At 38.8% G+C, this 25525-nt stretch overlaps 1 protein-coding gene and 1 non-coding gene across 2 annotated transcripts in view; both read right to left on the bottom strand.

Annotated features, from left to right (window-relative positions):
- Positions 1 to 21444: 21444 nt before the first annotated feature.
- LOC124798769 (cytochrome P450 6k1-like) overlaps positions 21445 to 25525 on the bottom strand; it is a 50547-nt gene continuing 46466 nt past the window's right edge. The window contains 1 exon segment of the mRNA XM_047262299.1: positions 21445 to 21520. Within this exon segment, the coding sequence (XP_047118255.1) occupies positions 21445 to 21520 (76 nt within the window).
- Trnas-cga lies at positions 21910 to 21986 on the bottom strand. Its single transcript has one exon. It is a non-coding gene; the product is annotated as a tRNA-Ser (tRNA).

The following is a 25525-nucleotide window of genomic DNA, read 5'->3' as shown; positions in this document are numbered from 1 at the left end:
TCCTCTTACGGATTTATGGACAGCCCTGCAGGATTCATTGTGTCAGTTCCCTCCAGCATTATTTCAGACATTAGTCGAGTCCATGCCACGTCGTGTTGCGCCACTTCTACGTGCTCGCGGGGGTCCTACACTATATTATGTAGGTGTACCAGTTTCTTTGGATCTTCAGTGTATTACCGCCCTTATACATTTGGCTTTGGGACCACGAAATAAGATACGAGACATTAGAGCTCATACGGAGGTATGCAGATAGTCGTTTTTCCCTCGCTCTGTCTGCAAATGGAACAGGAAATGAAACGACGAGTTCTGGCGCAGAGTAACCTCCGCCATACGGTGGCTTGCAGAGTATGTATGTAGATGTAGAAGACGGATGTCACAAACTATGTTAGCAAGTATGAAGCCAATCTGTATTCCAAGACAGAAATGGAAACACTCGTAACCAATGCTTAGAGTTCACAGACCGTGGATATCAGAGACAATGAAAGCAAAGCGTGTAGGTGTGGTGGAACAGAATCTCAGTTCCCTTTACAGGGACCAAGAAACGTAAAATTTCAATTGAAGTGATGGAAAGCAAAAAAATACTGTTTAATGTCTCGTTGTCAACAAAGTCAATAGAGACGAAAAATTTAATACGAAATCTCACTAAATTTTTTCTACTTTGGATGCAAAATGAAATCATGGTAATAATGTTAATGATTGTTTAATGGTACTGTATGTCATACAACTTCCTTCCACATAATGAGCCGCTCGTTCTTGATGAATAGCGTAATAACAGCGTGATCCGCAAAGTTTCTTCGGTGAATTTATTCTATGTGGTCCTGTTACTCACCTATTTACCCATTCCTTATGTTGATCACTACGGTGTGTCTATGGGGGGGAGGGTCTCTGAATCTATCCAAGAACATTACTGGACTCACCGATTAATGTTCTTTAACTGTCTGGGATCTTATCATCTGTGAACTGCTATTTTTTCTTAACACTCTCGATTCAGCTGCGCTGCAGGTGTACCATTATTGTTCATGATGTAACCCCTTGAGGCCAGACACAGCCCTGATCGCTCTTGCCTTACAACTAAGAGGTATACACTCCACTCCAGGACTTTTCAGCATCTCTAGTCCCTTTTTGCGACTGTGGATTGGTCTCCGGCACACAATGATGAATCCACGTTTTATCTACAGTCCCATGACAACGTCTAAAGTCCTTCGGTCAAACTCTTTAGATTCAGTTGTTAATTGCCCTTCTTTCAGTGTTCTTTATCTACTGAAAGCAAAAACTAGTTGTCATCACTATTACACTCAGATTCTTCACAATCACTACTCAGTTCATGACGTACACTAATGGAAAATCAGAAGCATTGCAAGCTGGGAACTTCACTTGTGGCTTCATGGCCTTAACACCTACTGTGTATCGATGAGATGTATGACTGGCGATATGTGTTTCATTTGTGAAGCATTCACAAGTTCACTTGCTTCTATGGTTACACGGGACGTGTAACGACCATTGCCTTGGAGACTCGGAGAACTGAACATGGTGAATGGTGTTGTACATCTTTCTTGCCATAGATGAAATCAGGAAAAACAACCGAAAAGGTCGCATCATTCTTCTCGATCACATTGACAGACTGTCACATGGCACATCAAGCAATCGATAATTCGGCGCTTAAAAACATAGAATTTATGACATTGTCGGTATTCACCTGACTAAAGACTTATTATTTTTCCCTTTTTTAGACAAAAATGTGTGTTACTTTCATCCCCTCAAGGAGTTGCTGATCCTTTCAAAACCATGTTTCTCTAGCACCAACATTAAAGTAGACAGCATGGTTCCCGAACTGGATCGAACACAAGAAAAAGTATAAAAATTTTAAAGGCAAATGGTTTGAGCAACCATAGAATGATTTGTACCAACATGTTGCCTACTGATTAGGTGTTTACGTAAACACTAGACTTCGTATCTCATACTTTTTGAAATGAGATCCGTGACAGGTATTGTTCTTCTTTATCCCAGTATGGAGAGAGACGGTGCTGAGATCAGTGGACTCGCTTTCTGGAGCACAGTGGTTCACACACCGCCCAAGCGTCAGTTTCCCGAGATTTCCCTAAATCGGCAAAGGCGAATGTACATATAATTTCCTTGCCATCTTTCCCCAGTCCGTACTTGTGCTCTGCTTCTAATGACCTTGTCGTTGACGAAACTGTAAGGAACACGTAACGGATGCTGTTTTGGCCAGAGAGGCCACTGACAACGGCGAAATGATTCATTTTGCGATCTCAGCTGTGGATTCCATAAAAATAGCTAAGAGCTAAGGCCAGGGAAGTGCGACAGAAAGAATTTTCGGACAGCTCAAGATATAGGGAAAGAGATTACGTGCAAATGTACCATTCGCTGCAGCTGCATCAAGAGAATGGCAACTGCTGATGTTTGCGCAGCCTCGGAACCACCGTCACAATTGGATCTAAAACACTATTGCTTCAGAGCATATGGACAGTATTATGCCAGAGTGAACCAACCACAAAATTCACGATTTGAGACAATTGAGTTTTAAGTTCCTTACACTACTGTAAATCGGGATTCAAATTGTAGTAAATTACATTCATTATACATATTTCTCAATATCTATTGCTTTTTCAGACATGAAGCACAAGTAATTAATTACAAATATTTTTGTTATTGGAGTTCATAAACAGAATTTGGTACATATTTTTAAAGTTATTTGTTTCTTTACAGAACTGTCTTAATGCTAGACTTTAACAGGCTTTAGTAATCACAAAATCTTCAGAATATATTGATTTTTAAACGTTTCAGACCAATAGTAATTTATTTACATGCAATGAATATTATTTTGAAGTATTCCTTAAACATGGTTTTACACTTCATCCACATAGTCATCTTCACTAGAGTCTCCTGGCCGGCCGGAGTGGCCGTGCGGTTCTAGGCGCTACAGTCTGGAGCCGAGCGACCGCTACAGTCGCAAGCTCGAATCCTGCCTCGGGCATGGATGTGTGTGATGTCCTTAGGTTAGTTAAATTTAATTAGTTCTAAGTTCTAGGCGACTGATGACCGCAGAAGTTAAGTCGCATAGTGCTCAGAGCCATTTCAACCATTTTTAGAGTCTCCTGCTTCTTGGCTGATGCTCTGTAAACTATTATAAAATTGATGGTGTATTAGAGGAATTAGACAAAGTATAGATTTAAGGTCTGTTAGCTTTGGAGCAGTCAGTGGTTTCCTGCGGGGTATTTCAATTTTAGAACTATGTTATGAAGTTCAGTTACTCGCCTCTTATCCTTTTTATAAAGCTGACCTGGTGAAATTCCATTTCCTCATTGTGAGTATATTTGAATTCCATAATATTTGGATTTTCCTTACATACACGAATACATCTCATATTCATCCATGACACAGGATGACCTTCAACCTTTTTTCTGATGGTTAATGCCGATGTCTTTTGTTCCCTTCTCTACTACTTCAAAATCTTGTTTATTAATTCTGCAAGTTTTTATTATATTTTGAAGCCCACTAGGGTGGTAAATATGTTGATGCTTCCTAATTTTGTTCTCAACTTGGCCAAAGTCAGTATTGTTGGGCAAATAACTGTGTCCTGGATTTTAAATTTTTGAACCATCTCCTTGATACGATTGTTAGGATTTTGTATGAAATGCATCAATAAGCTTACTAGTTTTATACTTCTGTTTTGACCACCACATGAGTCAGACCACAGTATAATCTTTTCCTTCACATGATGCTCATTTAAATACTTAAGAATACAGGAACCTATTTCATTGGGTCCTCGTCCTGCAATATACCTTCATGCCAGATATTCATTGTGCCTTTGGATGTTTCCAAGTCACGTATGCTGAGATTGAAACAAAATAGCTGTCCTTTATAGTATACAATACCAGTTGGCACTTTTGGAAGGGAAAAAGCCTTCTGGGGGTCAAAAGAAAGCACAGTAAATTCTCCATTCTTTGAGCTTTCTATGACTCTTTTCATGATTTCTTGTGCAAGATAAGCCTGCCAAGCTCGGTGGAAAAATTAGACTTGTCCTAGACGCGAGGAACATAAATAAAATTATCATACCCGTGAGGACAAGGCCGGCGAGCCTAGAGGATCAAATACAAAAGTTATATGGTGTAAAATACCTGACCTCCAGAGATTTGCGAAGCAGTTATTGGAAAACTCCGTTAACGAAAGAATCTAGGGAATTTACCGCCTTCATTTTCAACTGAAAGAGCTACCAATTTAGAGTATTACCCTTTGGACTCAATGTAAGCTCAGGAGTATTCATTACCGCGCTGGATCAAGCGCTAGGCGCAGATTTGTTAGAAAAAGTGACTCTTCACGTGGACGATCTTTTAGTGGCCACACCCACATGGAAAGAGCAAGTAGAAATTTTAGAGAGAGTGTTAAGTAAACTAGCAAATATTGAAAAGTCCAAGTTTGGGAGAAAACAACTTAAGTTTCTTGGGCATATTATCTCACCATTAGGAATAATGCCCGACGAAAAAAAGCTTCAAGCGATTAAAGAATTTCCACAACCTATAAACCAAAAACAGTTAAAATCATAATCGGATTGGTTTCCTTTTCCGACGTTTTGTGCCGAATCAGCTGCTCAACAATGAAGCATTGCTCACCTTATTGCGTAAAAGCGTTACCTGGAACTGGTCCGAAGAATGTCAACAAGCCTATGAAGATATCAAAATAGCCTTAATAGATGCACAGTTGCTATATCATCGCGACATGAACAAAGACTTTTGTATAGCCACTGATTCTTTATCCTATGGTTTAGGAGCATGTTTGTTTCAACTAGAAAAAACCAAAGGGGATTGTGAAATAAGGGTAATAGCTTTCGCTAGCAGGGTCCTTACTAAGTGTGAAAGGGCCTATTCAGTGACGGAACTGGTGGCACTAAGTGTCAGTTCGGCACTCCAAAAATTTCATTATTATGTTTACAGCAAACAGATAAATTTGTTCTGCGATCATCAGGCTTTAAGCTTCCTATTAACGTGCAAGCTATTACATGCCAGACTAGCACGTTGCGCACCAGTACTACAGGGAATATGATCTAAGAATACTGTACATCAAAGGAAAGGCTAATAAAATTGCTGACGCATTGTCACGTCTACTGGTAGGAATGTCACAAATAGTAGAAATGTTAAAGCGAGCATCCGAATTTAAAGTTTTATTGATGACGTCACAACCACATCGTCGAGAATATTTGCACCTGTGCAGGAATATTGGACTGCTGCAAGATGAAGATCATATCTGGAAGAAAATAAAACACTCAATAATAACAGAACAAGACAGTAACGGAACCTTACGTTACAAAATAGAGAACAATGTATTATATCACCGAAACTACACAGACTCAGAAACCTGGTGCGTAACAAATGCATACAAAATTTTGTTTGGTACACACACTACACGTGGTGGCACGTAGGAATACAAAAGTGTATAACCATAACACAAAAATATTGTTATATTCCGAATGTTAAACGTATGGTTCAAAAAACAGTAAGCACATGTGACATTTGTTGGAAAGCAAAAGCCAGTAATAGAAGTAACAAAACCGTTCTACATTCAATCATTCCCATTCAGCCACTTCAAATTGCATCGATGGACGTCGTGGGACTACTACCGCCCGCTCGCGGTGAAATGAAATATGTATTGGCTATTTATAATACCTTTACGAAGTATGTGAAATTGTATCTGATGAAAACCACTACCGCCAAGCATATGGTACAACGCATGTTAAAAGATTTCATACCGAAAACAAGAAAACCACAAAATATCTTGACGGACAATGCTAAACATTTCACTGGCCGCATATGGAGAGCGTATTTACACGACCAGGACATCAAGCATATATTAGTTGCTCATTTTCACCCGGAAGCAAGCCCCATGGAGAGAATCTTCCGTGAACTCAACAGGTTTATCAGAATCTATACCCACCAACACCAAACAAAATGGCCAGAATTGATATCCTTATTCGAGAACATGCACAACAATTTGCCACATCCATCAACAGGCTACGCACCTCATGAATTATTAGTCAATACTTCAGAGACTAATGAATGGATAACACCACTGGCAAAAACAACACACAATGATAAAAGTCACGATGATAAGATAAAGGACGTGATCAACAACATGACCAGATGTGCTCATCAGTGAAAGCTACAGTATGACAAGACGATAAAGAAGATATTCCAGTATCAAGTAAACGACTTAGTTCTAATACGAAACCATCCTAAGTCTTCATCAATAACAAAGAAAATTAAGAAATGGTAAATGCTATATACAGGACTGTACAAAATTGTGCAAATACCGCACAATTGCAGCTATCTGATAGCGAACTTGAATAACGGGAAGATAAAAGGATTATACCCTCACAAAGACCTAAAGAGATTTATTGAACCTGGAAACATAGCATAAGTCATTTATTGTGTTTTATGTCTAGTATTTAAGTTTTGGAAGCATTTCAGTATATATTTTGTGTAGTATAAGAATTGTGTCTCATGTTTGTGTTTAAAATGTAATAGGTCTGATGCATATGTAAATGAATGATTAACCCTTCAACATTTAAAGTACCTTAAGTCTGATGATGAACTTAGCTTAAAACAATACCTGTAAATACGATCTGTCTTTCAATCATTAGTAGAATTAGTAGGTATAGAGTTTTATATGTTCCATGATGAATATTGAATTAGTGAATGTAATGATATTGCAATTTGTCACTGGAGTAGTGACCAGTAAATGAGAGATGTATGCATCATAATGATATAAACACCATGTTACATCTATGATGTAGAATCATAGGAACAGAACATTTTAGAGTATAGAATAACTCAGTTTCAGAGCTTTTCAAATACCATTTCAAACGTCATTGTAGGATATGGAGTTACGCTAATGGTTTATGAAGCAAGAGCATTCGTAGCAGTCCTCATCATCACATGAATAATTAATACGACAAATTTGTTAACAATAAGCCATACTAACAAGAACTGTAACAGTGTGTTGGTATTTGCGAATTAAGTGTGAACTTTGAGAACTATATTGGTGATAAACTTGGACAGTGAACACTTATGTGCTGTGCAACGTTAGCCGTACGAAGTACAAACATTGGCCAAACGTTTGTGTGCAGTGAAATCAAACACAAAATGGTGATCAGTGTGTGTTTTGCTGACAATAATTTTACTTCGGACGCTATCTTCAGTGCCTCAACAATATTAAGATGCTATGCTTTAATGCAACGACGACTACGGTGGGACAGCATCTGACACTGAGACTCCATGCGAATTAGTTGCATCAGAGATGAGAAGGGCTTAATCAGGCAACATATCTCCTGCAACATTCAGCACCAATTCGTGCAAGTAAACTAAAAATGACAAGTGACAGAGCCTGTGCCTCGACGACGCAATATTGTACATTAATGCGTGCATACCCACAGCTGTAACATCTAATGAAAACAGTTATTCTAATATATGTACATTTGTTGCATGCTTTGAGCGAGACAACATCCTCTTCCGTGCTGAGAACGCGAGCGAGCGGTGAGTAACCACGCAGCAATTCTGACGCACCAGACGGCCAGAACAACGTCGGTCCGTGACTCGATTCCTGACCGCCGGTTCCAGACAAGAGTGCAAATAAGGAGAGAACTGTTTCCAGCCGACGCTCCATAGCAACGGGCACGAGACATCACGATTGCGAGATACAACGCCTTCGACACTACCACGCGAAAAGAAATTCGCCAATTACAACCACCTTTAACAGTATAAGAGATTCATAAAAGAACACAACTCAATAAAAATGAACACTATTATGTCATACCTATGTATTTGTTCTTTTTTTAAAAGACTGTTCGTATGGGATTTATGAACCTGTAATGACAGTGTATGTATGGTCATTTGTACAATTAATGGGTAAAATCTATTAGCTCTGCCGAGGTTTTCCTGGGGTTTCCCTGCGGCCTGCGTCCAAATTTAAGAGCTTATTGTACCGCATTTATCCCCAGCTATGATGTATGAAAGATACTAAATGAATAGACCTAAACGCATAAGACTGTGAGTGAAGTGAGCGAAGGTTATAAACGAACAACATAAAAGTGACGCTTGTGGTCTACAAGGACCAGACATTTGGGAAGTGTGTTCCTTGTAGCCCAGGGGGGTGTGCGGTGTCTCTTTTGTAATATTCAAGCCGACATATTTGAAATAAATAATAAAAGGATTCTGAATAATATTACATGGACATAAACGACAAATTAATTATGAAAATATATTAAAATAGCTTCAAAGAAAGACTATATCGATCGCAATGTAATAAAAAGACGTTAGATGAGATCGTAGTGGATAACGTTCTCGAAACTAACATTATTATCTTTGTCATTATATATAAGAGAAAAAAGATATTTAAAATCGCTTCCAGTCGGATCATTTCTTCTGCTGTATGTAAGGTACGCTTGCTATTGTAAAGCGGTAGCTTTTGTTCTATTTGTTCTCGTACGTAGCGAATAATTCAAATGTGTATTCTGTGCTTAGTGGAAATATATTTACAGAAAGTGAGTGCATTGTATTACTTAAAGAACCCATGCAAACAATTTTTCCTGAATTAATAATTGCAAGAAGTTATTTATCATTTTTTCAGTCTCTGCGAAGCGAGTAGCGGTGATCTCTGACTGGTAACAACTGGCCGTCATTACGCGGCGTATTTAAATTAATATTTTTGTGTAACATATCACCACAGCCGGAGCAGAAAGAATCATTTCAAGTTATTCAGTCAACTAAAGTGCAAAGCTTCACTACTTTTATTTAGTCAAAAAATGCATACTTTCAAAGATACGATTTATTCTAGGTCACTGAACTTAGCCTGCATTACATTTCGCCGAAAACATTTGAAATAATCGGTAGGGAGCCTGGCGCTCATTTGGAACATAATTTAATATTTATCTTTGGCCACCTATAAATCAATATATATATATATATATATATATATATATATATATATATATATATATATATATACTTCTTATATTATTCCTTTCTTGTGTTTCACTTAATAATAATAATAATTAATAACCACAGAAAAGAAGGGATAATATAATATATGCTATTAAAGAAAGTGTAAAATGGACTGCTGTTGATCTTATAAAGAGAAAGCCAAAAGAAAAGAGCGTGCTATTACTTCACAGGAGCCAAGAAGGACTGCCATAATACCCATACTCGGGTCAGAAAATTGTTCCATGAAAGTGTAGTAATTTTGTAATTAATGGTAAAATGTTTATGTGTAAAGTGTGTTTTTATGACATAACCTGTAACAGACTTAAGTGTATAGTGTTTCCTTAGAAGGACAATGCTGTAATGTTAATGAACCAATGAAACCTATTATTTTGGTTATTTTAATCATGATTATCTGTAGGGACACATAATTATAATAGGGGCATGTATAACAATATTTGGTTATGGCTCATTTAAATTTTTTATATGTTTTTGCTTTAAAATTTTCGCATATTGGTACTATATATTCTGTATATGTAACGTAAAGTGTATTATTCTGGAGATTGAAGTTCTTTGTATGGTATGAGAATAATGAAAAAGACTATGTAAATTTTTTTACGCGTTAAATAGTTTTCTGATAACCTTTCGTATTTAAGAATATGTAATATTATGTGAATAAATAAGAGCCGGTTTATCAAATTTAACTGCAGAAGGATGTACGAAACTGAGAATTATCGCAAGTAAGTGAAACGCTGGTCATGGTAAACATTTATTACCCGTTTTTAGGTGATTTAGTTTTACGGTAGTGAGTGAAAGAACTCTATGGATCATTAACGTGAATAACATAAATAACCATCGATAGTTACAGTTATTTCGTGTTATAAGGTTTCTTTGCTGTAATTAACAGATTATAACCATTTAAATTGTAAATAATAACGCCATAGTCGGCGCAAGTTATGGGTTATCCAGTACACTATTTTATTGAGAATTGTGGAACTGTTGCTGTCAATAGGAGCCCTCGTTACGGCTTATTGATCGAACGTATCTATATTTCAGATAACGTGTAGTGTGCACAAGATTTAATGAAATCCTATTTACTAAAATGAGAAGTACCAATACTAAAGTGTGTTGAACATTCACCACTTCAACGCTATTGACGTGTAGTATTGACAGAATGTGTACGATGTAATTGGGGCATGTAACCTTTTAGTCTGATGAGTAGTTAGTGCACAGTCCCTATTACATTGACACGGCTAAACATCTTGGACTAAAATTTAACGAATTGTCTTGATACTAGGGCGAAGTGTCTCTAGTCTTGAAGGCAGGGCTATTGTCAGTATATTTATTTACGTCTGGCCACGCCACTGTATATAGATCAAACTGGCATAACATTGTTCATTGTCCACCATCAGTGGTGTAACACATTTGGCCACGAAATGTCCGAATTGTGGTGGGAAAAAGTCTTGACCCAGAAGAACCGTGGACTCGTTTACGGCTTGTGAATCAAAATCCTTCTAATCCCGGCAACAGTCACTGCAGGCAGTGAATGAACGCCCGTTACTGCCTATATCAGCGAGAGAACACTGCAACGAATACTGCATGCATTGAACAGCTGGAGTCTGTCGCCTCGCAAGAGGCCATTGCTCCCACAGACACGTAAAGCTGCGCTTCTTCAGTGGACTAGAAATCATCGAACGTGGAGAATAGCTGACTGGTCTAACGAATCACGTTTTTGCCTATAAACGAGTGCACCAAAGGCCAAGTGAAGCATTTCAGGATGAATGTGTGCAAGGTCATTCTCAAGCCGTAGGTGGCTCTCTATTGTTTTGGTGGTGTTTCTCTCACCATGAAATGTGTCCTGTCACTGAGGTGACCTCTAACATGAACCAGCATGTTTATTTGAACATTCTGAATGATCAGGTGTTACTTTTCATTTAACATCTGAGTATGCTATTGATACCCTATTTTTCAAGACGACAACAGCATATCTCATCAGGCTGGAAGAACACGGGACTGGTTTTCTGAACACTCACCCACCATCTTACATCTCGACTGGCCTGGAAAATCGCCTGACTTTAATTCCATAGAAAATCTGTGAACATGTTGGAACAGTAGATAAAACGCCGACATCACCATTCTCGTAGTTTGATTGAACTGCGTGATCAAATCCTCAGTGAGTCATTATTTGGATGTGACGTACCTGCACAACTTTGTGGACTCATTTGCTAACCGAATCCAGGCGGTTATCACGTCCAGAGGCGGAATTACTTGGTGTTAAATGATGCTTTTAATGATTTCTCTATTGTCCGGTCAGCTGAGTTTGTAGAAATTCTTCCACTGCACTGAAATTTGTGTCTTCAAGGTATTATTCGCGTTTAACGCTCCGTCGACGACAAGTTTATTGCAGAGGTTAGGGACTGAAAACCCATGAAGTCAAGATCGGACAGGAAATCTTCTGTATTACGATGGGTTACTAGTTTCCTCTAAAAATCCAACTATCTTCCAGTCTAAGACATAAAACAGAGTTCGTTTTTATGTTAGCAACATACCACAGCTTACAGAACTGCATACAATATTGTAGTAGGGTTCAAGGGTATATACTCGAACTAATTACAGGATACATACCATAAAATATATTTGATTAGTGTTGGTGCCAATACGGTGACAATATGCATATATGAGATAATTAAAAATAGCTTTTCATCGCTTATGGCCATAGTAATCGAACGATGGTTATAAAACGGCAGTCTTTCTACTTGTATGTTGTCACACGTTGTGCATCGTTTTCAGTTTACTAATTGTATAATCTGTTGTTATTACCCATACCCTTACAATAACGGCGGCCGCAGTGGCCGAGCGGTTCTAGGCGCTACAGTCTGGAACCCCCGCGACCGCTTCGTCGCAGTTTCGAATCCTGCCTCGGCCATGGATGTGTGTGATGTCCTTTGGTTAGTTAGGTTTAATTAGTCCTAAGTTCTAGGGGACCGATGACCTCAGATGTTAAGTCCCATAGTTCTCAGAGCAATTTTTTGTTATAATACCGGAAAAACTGAAATTGTTCATCATTATTCCGACCTCATTCGCGCTCTATAGTGTTTAAGTGATGGCGATGTTCCTCGTAATTTCCTTCATGTGTGGATATGTACTAGAACAGAACTATTGTAAAATACCCTAATACATAAAATTATTTCGTTTGGGTTAATAACGTCAGCAGATTCCTTTCATGCTAGATATTATTGTTTAAGTCCTGTTGGTCTAACCATAAGGCACGCTGTATTACTGTCAACTACGTAATTTTAATTACATTTACATCTTGCTTGTTAAATTATTATTAGAACACATACATTTGTCAGTTATTAAATTTTGATGACACGAGACGATAATTTTACATTTAGTAATTTTAGTGGATAGTTCCTGATGCAAATATTACTTTATTTTCACTGTCTCTACTCTATATTGAAGTATATTTTCAGTTTGGTGAACATCGTTTAGTTAGACCGGCCACGAACGATGAATAGTTGTCTTTAATTACGCCATGTGTGAATAGAAAGATTTTAACGATTTGTGAAACCGTAATGGGACCAACACTAATCAAGACTGTTTTATGAGATGTGTTGTGTAATTAATTCCTGTATATAGTCTTGAGCCTGCTACAATACTGTGTTAACCTCTATAAGCTGTTGTATGTTGCTAGCATGTGAAGAAATCTGTATTACATCTTATTCGTAAGGACGCCTAGATTTTCAGCAAAAAATTGTAATCCATCCTGATAAAGAGGATTTCTTATGCGATCTTTCCGTCATGAATTTTCAGTCCACAACAAAAATTTAAAAAAATTACTACAGACGCATCTCCCCTAGTTGACAATGTCGATGAACTTGAGGGTTATTACAGATGGATCCCGAACTGTCGCTGGGGAGTGATGGGGAAAAATTCAGCCTTGCCTCTTCAAATGAACCATCCTATCATTCACCATAAGCGTTTTAAGAAAGTCTACGTCTGGACGACAGGACGGAGATTTGACCGGCCTACCCCCAAAGACGCGTCCGGCGTGTTTAAGCACTGCTTCAGCCACACCACTTTGTTTCTTAGCTGAGAATTTACCACTCACTAAGGGACAGGACAAAGTCAGCGTTACGAAGCAAATGATAACCGTGAACCGGACAACTTAAGCTGCGTGAAAACCGTCACGTCACGCTGACAACACTATCTCATTGTCTGCAATGTCTTACAACACCCTCTGTGTGCGACACAATGATTATCTGACGGCCGTCTTCTGTTCTTCAGCCTCTACAAAACTAGACTCTAGTTGAGCGGTATTGTTCTGTCTCGAGGTCAATTAGTTAACGGTTGTAGCAGTAGCTATTTCCGTCAGGTTCTGTCGTTCCATTGCCATGTTCATAACTTTTATCTAATAGATAACGACTTACTCGCACATTCAGCTTATTAGGAACGCTTGGATAATTGAAAACTGTTTTAACGTAATCTACACTTAGCGGTCTTCGTAAGATGAGAATATGTTAATCTCTGTGTTGTATTTCACTTTCACATTTCAGTAATTTTCTGCAAGAAAAGTACTATCATCACCACTCAGTAACTAAGCGATACTACGAGAAATGACTAACCACATCACTTGAAGTTCGAAACAATGAAACGAAATGATCGTATGGAATTATTGACAATGAGACATCGCATATTGGGCCACTGAGTGCAAGTCTGTTTATTTGGCGTCTCTTCGGCGACTTACGCATCGTGTCGCCAGTACTTTAGTTCAACAGGTTACAAAGTTTAAATACAGCGAGACAATCGATTTTCGCTTTCCTTTATATTACTTTGCTTAATCGCTACAACGGAAGACGTGGGAGTAACACGACAACAATTTAGTTGTTCATTATATATCGCGATTGGTCTGTTACTAATAAAGGTGCTATTTCGCAACATCTTTCATATCATTTGTTGTCGTACCTGCTTGCCGTATGTTATATTCAGTTTCGTTTATTCAGTTTGCTATTCCCATGCATGAATAGAGAACCTCGAAAATTTTTCTCAAGATTCTATTATCTTTCATCCTGTGAATGTGCCAGTAAAATGTGATTGTTCCTTTCCCGAACGAGTCCCATATTCTGCCTTGCGTTTCCATATTTGTGATACCTTTGTGTTTCCATATGTCCCTCCAGTGATTGCCCTTAAGTGCACTTTCCAGTCATAAATAACTGGTAAAGTAGTATAAAAATACGAAACTTGGACAAAGCTGGTGCTTCTTTGTCATATTTTGGTGCTGTCCTGGAACTACGACGATACTACTGGCCGTTAAAATTGCTACACCATGACGATGACATGCTACAGACGCAAAATTTAACCGACAGGAAGAAGATGCTGTGATATGCAAATGATTGGTTTTTGAAAGCATTCAAACAAGGTTGGCACCGGTGGCGACACTTACAACGTGCTGACATGAGGAAAGTTTCCAAACGATTTCTCATACAAAAACAGCAGTTGAACGGCGTTGCCTGGTGAAACGTTGTTGTGATGCCTCGTGTAAGGTGGAGAAATGCGTATCGTCACGTTTCCGACTTTGACAAAGGTCGGATTGTAGCCTATCGCGATTGCGGTTTATCGTATCGCGACATTGCTGCTCGCGTTGGTCGAGATCCAATGACTGTAGGCAGAATATGGAATCGGTGGGTTCAGGAGGGTAATACGGAACGCCGTGCTGGATCCCAAGGAGATCATGGCTGCTGTTACCTTTGACGCTGCATCACAGACAGGAGCACCTCCGATGGTGTACTCAACCACGAACCTGGGTTCACGAATGGCAAAACGTCACTTTTTCCGATGAATCCAGGTTCTGTTTACAGCATCATGATGGTCGCATCCGTGTTGGGCGACATCGCGGTGAACGCACATTGGAAGTGTTGTGTCTAGACAAGGCAGCCTAGACACAATGAGAGGAAGCTGAAAGGCACGCGCTTAAACTCACGCAGGCTGGCGTGAGGTCTGAAACAGGATACGTAATGAATGCATAATGAAAGCTTCTGGAATACTTAACTTTAATCCAGATTTGTGGAACATCGCTCTTGATGATTCATTAATAGAATCTCAATATCTATACTGGTAAAGGCGCCTTGCTAGGTCGTAGCAAATGTAGCTGAAGGCTATTCTAACTATCGTCTCGGCAAATGAGAGCGTAATTCTCAGTGAACCATGGTTAGCAACGCCGGCTGTACAACTGGGGCGAGTGCTAGTACGTCTCTCTAGACCTGCCGTGTGCCGGCGCTCGGTCTGCAATTACTGACAGTGGCGACACGCGGGTCCGACGTATACTAGCGGACCGCGGCCGATTTAAAAGCTACCACCTAGCAAGTGCGGTGTCTGGCGGTGACACCACAGGAAGCGTGTATTCGTCATCGCCATATTGGCGTATAGCCCGGCGTGATGGTATGAGGTTACATGTCTCGGTCACCTCTTGTTCGCATTGACGGCACTTTGAACAGCGGACGTTACATTTCAGATGTTACGACCCGTGGCTCTACACTTCATTCGATCCCTGCGAAACCCTACATTTCAGCAGGATAATGCACGACCGCATGTTGCAGGTCCTGTACGGGCCTTTCTGGATACAGAAAATGTTCGAATGCTGCCCTGGCCAGCACATTCTCCAGATCTCTCACCAATTGAAAACGTCTGGTCAATGGTGGCCGAGCAACTGGCTCGTCACAATACGCCAGTCACTACTCTTGATGAACTGTGGTATCGTGTTGAAGCTACATGCGCAGCTTTACCTGTACACGCCATCCAAGCTCTATTTGACACAATGGCCAGGCATATCAAGGCCGTTAATACGCCCAGAGGTGGTTGTTCTGGATACTGATTTCTCAGGATCTATGCACCCAAATAGCGTGAAAATCTAATCACATGTCAGTTGTAGTATAATATATTTGTCCAATGAATACCCGTTTATCATCTGTATTTCTTCTTGGTGTAGCAATTTTAATGGCCAGTAGTGCATAATCGACTTGATATTGTGATAATAGAGTAAACCTGATATTTACAACTATCTGTTACCTCGGGAGACTTCGTAGGTGACGAGACATTTGTCTAGTTTAAGTGAGTTCGAACGTGGGGACCCATTATGTGACAGAGATAGAGCATGTATAGTTGTTTCTTCCATCTTAAAAAACAGCTCGTATATAAGGGAGGAATCTACATTTCACGTGAGAAATTCGAGGAGAACTCCGCCATGAACTGAAAACGAGTTTAATATTGTGGTCCTGTAACGCACGACATGGCAGATAAGAATAGATTTTTCTACGTGGTGAAAGGACACTTACTGGAAATGTAGCCTATGCCGCAGTGTTGTACAGGATTTTCGCAACAAATAACGGTACATTACTGTTGTGAAAATGCTTGTGTAGTTGTTTCGTCCATCTGCGAAAACAGCTCGTATATAAGGGAGGAATCTACATTCCACGTGAGAAATTAGAGGAGTATTGGGATAATAACATCCCCGTTTCGGATTTTTTTAAATTGAGGGGTTTATGTAAGTAGTTGGACTGCATGTAGTCCAACTCGCACCACATTCTGCCACGGCCAGGTCACGAGTGGTGTTGGGCGACCAGAAGTGGAGGGTTCAGAGGGCGGTTTCTCGGCTGACTGGCTCTTCAGGTACACAGTACACTCGGTACATGGCACCGGACTAGACTGGAGGTGAATAGTCAGTTCAACTTTTCGCCTTGAGATGCTGTATTCAGGCAGATAATGGGCACCACATCCGTAAAAAATATCGTATGCTGCATATCCCATGTTTCTGTTGGCTCGGATGCGACTTGCAAGGTATAAGTGTGTCTCATTCCCAAATAATGTTGCTACAGGAGTCCTGAATATACGGACACGCTGGGACAGTGAGTCACAGTTCTAATATTATACCCCATCCTAATGTTCCTTCCAGCAGCCACTATCGGCAGGAGGCTGCTCACCTGTACTTCAGTGATAGCTTGATATCCTGTTATCATTATTCATCTGTCCTATATAGCATGTAAGCAACACACCACAGGTTACTGAACTGCACATAATAGTGTAGCATGGTTCAAGAGTGTATACTCCAACTAGTTACAACTAATTACAGAATACTTACGATAAAACATTCTTTATTAGCGTTGGTGCCATTAGAGCTTCACGTCTTATAATGACAACATGCGTACATGATATAATTAAAAACAGCTGTTCATCACTCGTGGCAACTGTAATTGGACAATGGTCATAAAGCGGCATTTTTTCTTCATTTGTGTTGTCACACATTTGGCATAGGTTTAATTATTGTATAATCTGTTATTATTACCTATTACCGTTACAATGACGGAAAAACTGAAATTGTGTGTTATTAGTCTGATCTCATTTGTGCTCCATAGTATTGCACGATGACGATTTTCTCGATGGCTATATTCCTTGTAATTTGGTTCGTGTGTGGACATGAAGCAATGTCTAGGGGCGGAAATCCATTGCAAAGTACCAGTATTATAAAGTATGACATAAAATTACATCGTTTGGTTTACATAACGTCAGCTGATCTCTTTCGTGGTATATATTATCGTTAAAGTCCCATTGGTCTAACTATAAGGCGAGCTGTATTGCTGTCAGCTACGTAATTTTAAGTACGTTTACATCTTGATCGTTAAATTTTTATTACAACATGTTGATTTCTAGTTATTAAATTTTAACGGCATAACGCCTTTATAAGACGATTACTTTATATTTAGTAATTTTAACAGATAGTTCCTGATGAAAATATTGTTTTATTTTCACTGCCTCTTCACTACATTAATGTAAATTTTCCGTTTTAGGACTATCGTTCAAATACACTGTCCACGGACGACGAAAAGCTGTCTTTAATTTTTCATGTGTGTATAGAAAACATCTTGATCGTTAAATTTTTATTACAACATGTAGATTTCTAGTTATTAAATTTTAACAGCACAACGCCTTTAGTAAGACGATAAATTTATATTTAGTAATTTTAGCAGATAGTTCCTGATGAAAATATTGTTTTATTTTCACTGCCTCTTCTCTACATTAATGTATATTTTCCGTTTTTGGACTATCGTTCAAATACACTGGCCACGGACGACGAAAAGCTGTCTTTAATTTTTCATGTGTGTATAGAACGATATTAAAGACGTCTGAAGCCGTATTGTTACCAACACTAGTTAGTAAAGTTTTATGGTATGTACTGTGTAATTAATTCTTGTATATACTCTTCAGCCCTGCTACAGTATTACATGCACCTGTATAACCTGTTGTATGTTGTTAACATGAGAAGAAATCAGCATTGTATGTCAAACTAGACGAATGGCTATATTATCAGACGAAACCTGTAATCCATCGAGATAAAGAAGATTTCTTATACGATCTTTACTTCAAAAAAATTTACAACAGACGCATATTCCCTGGTTGACAATGTCAACAAACTTGAAGGTTATTGGAGATGAATCTCAAGGCTCTCGCTGGGGAAGGATGGGGAATAATTCAGCCTTGCCTTTTGAAGCGAACCATCCCATCATCGGCCTTACGCGTTTTAAGAAAATGTACATCTGACGACCGGATGGGGATTCGATCGGCCGTACTCCCGGGAACGCGTATAGCGTGTTTAACCACTGCTTCGGTCACACCACTCGGTTTTATAGCTGGAAATTTGCCACTCACTAAGCGACAGCACAAAGTCAGCGTTACGAAGCAAATGATAAGCGTGAATCGGAGATGTTAAGCTGAGTGAAAACCGTCACGTCACGTTGACAACACTTATCCCATTGGCTGCGTTGTGCGACACAAAGGTTTGGCTGATTGCCGTCTTTTATTCTTCAGTTTCTTCAAAAATGGACTCTGCTTGAGCAGTATTGGTCAGCCTAGACCTCAGTTACTTAACGGTGGCAGTCAAAAGACGTTACGGTCTGTTTCTGTCGTTCCATAGCGAGGCTGCTAACTTTTAGCTATTAGATAACGACTTTAACGGCAACTACATTCAGCATATCAGGAAATCTTGGCTAACTGGAAACCGTTTTAACGAAAGCTACAGTTAACGGTCGTACTAAGAACAGAATATTTTAATCTTAGTGTGGCATTTCACTATCACATTTCAGTATCTTCCTGTCCACATTTCCTATCACGACTGAGTAACTAAGCGATACTACAAGAAATGACAAAGCACATCACTTGAAGTTCGAATCAATGAAACGAAATGATCGTATGGCTCTATTGGCCGGGAGACACCACATACTGGGCAGGCGAGTGAAAGACTTTTTATTTCACGTCACTTCGGCGACCTGTGCATCGTGTCAACAGGTTATAGAATTTAAATACAGCGAGACAATCGATTTTCGTTTTCCTTTGTATTACTTTGAGTAACACGAATCACTACAACAGAAGGCGTCTGTCTTTCACAAACGTAATCATTTTAGCCGCGGATGTAACATGACAATAATTTAGTTGTTCATTAAAAATATCAATGGGTCCATTAATAGGAAAGATGCTAGTCCGCAACATCTTCTACGTCATGTGTTGTCGTGCCTGCTTGTCAAATGTTATATTAAGTTTCGTTTATTCACTTTGTTGTTCCCCTGCGTGAATGAACAACCTGGAAAATTTTTCTTCCGTATCTCTTAGCTGTCAAGCTATAAATGTGTTAATAAAATTTGATTCTTCCTTCCCCGAACGAGTCCCAGATTTTGCCTTTGTGTGTCCATATTTCTGATACCTTTGTGTCTCCACATTTCCTATGATTTTCAATTTGTGCCATTTCCTCCCCACTTTTTTGGTCCGAAAATTGTAACAATTTTTCATTCCTTTTTCACAGTTCATATAATTTCAAATACGCTAATTTCCGTTCTTCCTACTTCATATAGTGATTCAGGAAGTACGGCTGTGTTGTACTGTTTTATTTTACGATGATGGACGTGGATCATTTGTTGTAAGGCGCCTATGAGTGTTCAAATAACGTAAGTTAATACCTGACTTCCAGTGATTGCTCTTAAGTGCACTGACCACTCAATAAATAACTGGACGCGCTGTATAAAAATACAAAACTGTGCTTCTTTGTTCATTTTGGTGCTATCCTAGAACTAGAACTATTGTCAAGTGGAGCTGTTCCCATGCACTTTCTTTCTCATGTAGGACGTATGTCACAATTTCTGATCCGGTGAAAGTAATGTTAACTACAAGCTCAGAAAGATCTAGAGCAAATCAGAATTAAATTTTATTGCATTGCCTTACATACTGTTGCAGTGTTGGAGATGCTATAAAATCTCTGCAACAAACTAATTTGTTGTTCAGTCTAGGTTTTAAATAATCATTAGTAGTATTGAAATCCCATTACGTAATAGCCAGAAAACAGTCTTCGGTTAAATCTAATCTCTTGCCATAACAAGACAGAAGCTGATGAATGAGTGTTTAATCAATCCTGTGATCTATTTTAAAGGTAATGTAAGATCCTACCCTTCATGCAGCTTGCGTAGATTAATGCAAGAGGCACTAGCTTGACGTACACAAAGACAATTCACAGCAAGATAGAATCTGTGCCACGTATGGTACACAGTGTAATTTTTATGCCGTTTCTACTGCCATAATGGAAAGTGGTGGACTTCGTCCATTTCGAGGCATACTGTGTCAATTTGTCAGTATTGCTTATTTATTGTATTTCATCCCGTGGGGCATTGCTGGTGATGGTGCTATTTGCCACTATGCAGTAAAATTAGTTGTATAAGTAGTAACAGATTTTTTAAAACGAATTATATAAAGTATAAATTTACAGTATGCCTGTAACATTAGTAAAAGAAACGTTTAGCATGGAGGATACGGAGCACATCAGAAATGTTATTGCTTCCTGGAAGTATGAAAATACTAACTTCAGATATTAGACGTTTTAGACAACAGTTCCGTTATTCAGATTCTTTCATTTGTCTAAATATCTTTTTACTAAATTTCCTCAAAATGGTTTTTTTACGAAAGCATACATCTCTGTTCTTTTGAGGTATCATTTCTATACCATAGAAGCATCTCAACATCGCTACTGACATCTATGGAATAGGCACTCAACCGGGAGCCAGTTGTATTAATTAGCCATTAGATGGCCACTGTGAGTTTGCTTTTTGAGAAAGTAGTAATCATTGCTAGATTGTTTAAGTGAAATAAGTGGCAATGCCTGCATCACAGAAAGTAGTTTATTTATTTAAAATAAGTGCACATGTACAATGTATAAAGCCGTTGTGAAAGGATTATCTACGTCTCACAATGCTTAATTACATAGACAACACAAAACCTCTTAATTACAACTTCAGGCATCAATACTAATCACTCTGTTCCTGAAGATTGTTCTTCATTGTTGTCCTCCTAGAAACGCTTTACAAACTGAAGATGGATTCCACTTTTAGACAAGAGGATTATGGACCTAGGATGGTAATCCAGGTTAGTTACTGTCTTCTCTGTGGGTCGCACACTGTACTTTGACAGGATGTTGGTTTGCAACAGGCCCATCCTCATACCTGAAACATATATACAGATCAAATTATATAGTTGGGTCGAGTGATTCTAAATCAACATATTCTGTATGTTATGGGGGCAGGCCTCATATACCCCGTTAGTTTGCATGAAATGACAAGCGACTTCCCGTTATGTCAAGACAACAGGTACTGCGAGGAACCAGTATCCCTAAACTGATGATCACTCTTGGACACAAGCAGTGGTGCGTAATTCATTATCGTAATCTCCAGCAGTGTCTCAGCTTAGGTATGGAGCTAGGTACAATCACCCGGGCTATCTACTTAAGTCAGTCCCCCTGGTTGAAGGAGTATATTGAAATAAATATGGAGAAGTGGGGGGGGACTAGCGATTTCGAAAATGATTTTTATAAAACTTCCTGGCAGATTAAAACTGCGTGCTGGACCGAGACTCGAACTCGGGACCTTTGCCTTTCGCGGGCAAGTGCTCTACCAACTGAGCTACCCAAGCACGACTCACGCCCCGTCGTCACAGCTTTACTTCTGCCAGTATATCGTCTCCTACTTTCCAAACTTTACAGAAGCTCTCCTGCGAACCTTGACGAATAATTTGATTTTCCGTAAAACCGTATAGAATGTAAGAAATGAACGCGATATTTTCATTAGGACCCAATGGGACGGGCATTGGAGCGTAAGAAATTGCATAGCCAGACCAAATTTTAAGTAGGTCACTATTTTCAATGAGAACTTTGTCACTGTGGAGATGTCGAAGATATCAGTAGATTTTACGAAACCAATCTATTTGAGTATGGGTGTATTGGATATCTCCAACTCCACATGTTCCGCTTCCACTATGAGTTTTCTGAAACTCATTTTGAGGAACCAAGATTACTTTATATGGATAGCTTCATCTATTGGGTGAAGAACTGTGATCCATACGAAGTAATTAGGTGTCACGGTAATGAATTAAGCACATCGGGAATGCAGTTGATAATTCTTACGGTATTTTTCCTCGGAACAAAGTTATCGGCTCAATGAAAGATGAGGCAGATGATTGACGATTGTGGAGTTTGTGGTGTAAGATACAAAATGTATTCATATCATACAATAGATGGAGTCACCCAGAAGCGGACTAAAGGTGTGCGACGTGCAGCATCATGTGTCCTCGTGGTCTAAGTCTACTTGCACTGCCCGTACGGTGGTGTTCTCGGTGCTCCGCCGTAACGTCCACATTTGGTACAGCAAACTGGTATTCAACGAGAGGCCAAGGGATGTACATTATGCTCCAATCTGAAGTCGGATTGGCACCTCATGACGCTAAAAGAGCCATTAATGATGACGGGTTCGAAACCCTCCAGTACTCACACTACTTACTTGAAGCGCGAGAAGGGGTGGGGGATTCCGACGGTGTGAATGAGAGAGAGTGGTGTGTGCGTGCGTGTGTGTGTGTGTGTGTGTGTGTGTGTGTGTGTGTACGCTTGTGACTGCGTTTGAGTGTAGATGTCAGCGTTAATATGTATGCCCGTGTATAAATTTATTCTGTTTATTTTTTATTTTGCTCAACATGTAGCTTAATATCTGTGCATGAAAATACAGCAACATGCCCTGGAAGAAAATTTTTTAAATTATAAAAAAGTTAAAATATATAAAGATTACAAAATAATAATATATAAAGATTACAAAATGGACTAAAATCATCAAGAAAGTTAAAAAATCTTAAATGAAGGAAAAAAAATAGTTTGCCGAATTTCTTGTTTGAATGTGAGAGTCCATGTTTAAATAGATTAGTTTTTAAGCTAGCTGTCCAAGTCATACTAGTTCTAAGTGTGAGTTCCACTCAGTTCATTTTGGTGCAGCTGTTTCCGTTGAACATTTCTTTAGCGTCATCCTTTTCATTCTATTATTAAATTATTTCAACTGCTTGAGGAGGAAAATGTGTAGAGCCACTCAGTTCAAACAATAAATTAAAATCCTCCATTTAGGGTGGAATTTCACTAGTAATAATATTAGTATAAGGGAAACTATACCTCTTCAGTAGCTGTAACCAGTATTGCAATGCAAAGTAAAAAAAAATTTCAACCAGTACTTTTATTTTTAGAAATAAGAACTCAATTAAGAAATTTCAGACAATAACAAGATACTGTGAATTTAAAAGCAATATTACATCGTATATTTTAAGTTCATATTCTTGGAACAGGAAAGTCAATGCATTGCGTGTAACATTTGGTCTCACTGCATGATTACCATCCTTTTTCTTAAATCATCCATCCAAATATATGAAACTCTTGTATGGAAGAGTTAAAGCGTCCTGGTACTGGATGACAATCCTAATTTCATCGCTTTTGTTGAATGTCGTTGAAGCATAAGGTTTATACGAGAAGTATTCTTCGCGTATGATTCGCTCATCATATTCCACTGGGTAAGATATATTGAGCGAAGTCATTCCGAGGTTCCAGGCCTACTGATTCAAGAAACTCATAGTTCTGTAGTTTCGCCAAGTGTTAACGGATTTCGTGACTGTGTGCTTTCGGGCAGTAGCTCTGAGATGATTTTATCGCTGACAATAGTCATTACAATTATAATGAAACTAATATCTCTGTAATTGAATTATCTATGCAATTTAAGCGAACAAGGACTCGCAGCTCTTTTGTTCTCCCTCTTCCTGGCCAGCCATTGTCTGTTACGGTTATAAGATGTATTGCTTGGTCTATGTTACGTAGAGATTTTGTTATTTGTGCTCATTTTGCATAAAAATGACTATTTAAGTTCATTGTGTTTGTTATTACGACTAATCATACTTTTTTCCTCAGATTTTTTCATGAATTACTTTGTATGGGAATGTCTGTTAGTGAATGATCGCGTATTAACGGCACCAATCAGTGTAATATGTTTGGTTTGCTTTCAGAATAGAACCTGCATCCAAAATTTCAAGTTTCACAAAACGAAGTCCGATAGCCATTAGGCGTTAATCACGTCCATAAATTATTCCCAGTGTGGAGCCTAGCTAAAAAATATGGTGATAATTAAATATAAAAGAATATTTTTACAAGATTTTTCCAAGTACGTAATTTTCTTGCTTTAGTTGACGACTCATTTGGCTAAGATAATTGTAATTTGATTCAGACTTGCATTTGAGTTCAGACATATTAAAAGACAGAATAATATAAAATTTAATAATAAAAATTAAATAAATAATAATTTAAAACCACCATTAAAATGGCTCCCTTAGTACAGAATTGATTTACGTATGTACAAATGTATGTATATGTATCATCGCAACTTTGGTACCTAAAAAAAATTGTAGATTTCTGTTACATGACCAATACTTATTTAGAAAAGTATTCTCGAATTCCTCAAAGTATTACAATAATCTATTACTTCACTTGCCCATAAGGCTCCATCACCTTGAATATGTGTAGTGACAAACCGTATTTTCAGTTTATCATTCAATGACAGGGTGTGGCATTATGCGATCTGGTGTAAAACTTTGAAATTGTCTGTATTTTAGTAAACTCTCTTCCACAAGTATGTCAGAAAGAGAACTGGCCACCCCGCTGTTCACATGCTATGTGAACGAGTTGCGGAATGGGCATCGTTTCCGAACAGCTGATTGATGTCGCTGCTCGAGATATCACAGTCTACGTCTCTGGCAACTTGCTGACACGTAAATCAGACTCACCTGCTGCGTTTTTTATTGCTGCAAACTCCTTTTTTAACGAGTCTACCTCTTGTGTAAGTGTGTTTCCATTCAGAAACCTGTTCGATGTTTTCACCTAACATGTTTGCTGCACACAAAGCTTCGTTTGTAGCATTCTTTATGGTTACAGGCAGTTCGTTCCGTAAACATTCTTGAAATTGGTCGTCTGTCATGTTCAACCGGTTTACAGAGTCAAGAGTAAACTGATTGCATTTATCTACAAACTTTGCTTCTACAGATTTCTCCTCTTCGATAGCGGGTGCCTATACCTGTGCAGCTATTTGCTGCACAGAATTTTCTAATGTACTTTGCGCTGCATTAACTTGCGCGGCCTGCTCGGTTACATCATTGAC

Source organism: Schistocerca piceifrons, chromosome 5, assembly GCF_021461385.2.
Source record: "Schistocerca piceifrons isolate TAMUIC-IGC-003096 chromosome 5, iqSchPice1.1, whole genome shotgun sequence".
Classification (NCBI taxonomy): Eukaryota; Metazoa; Arthropoda; class Insecta; order Orthoptera; family Acrididae; genus Schistocerca; species Schistocerca piceifrons.
Note: the sequence above shows the minus strand (reverse complement) of the source record. Positions and strands in the feature narration are given on the sequence as shown.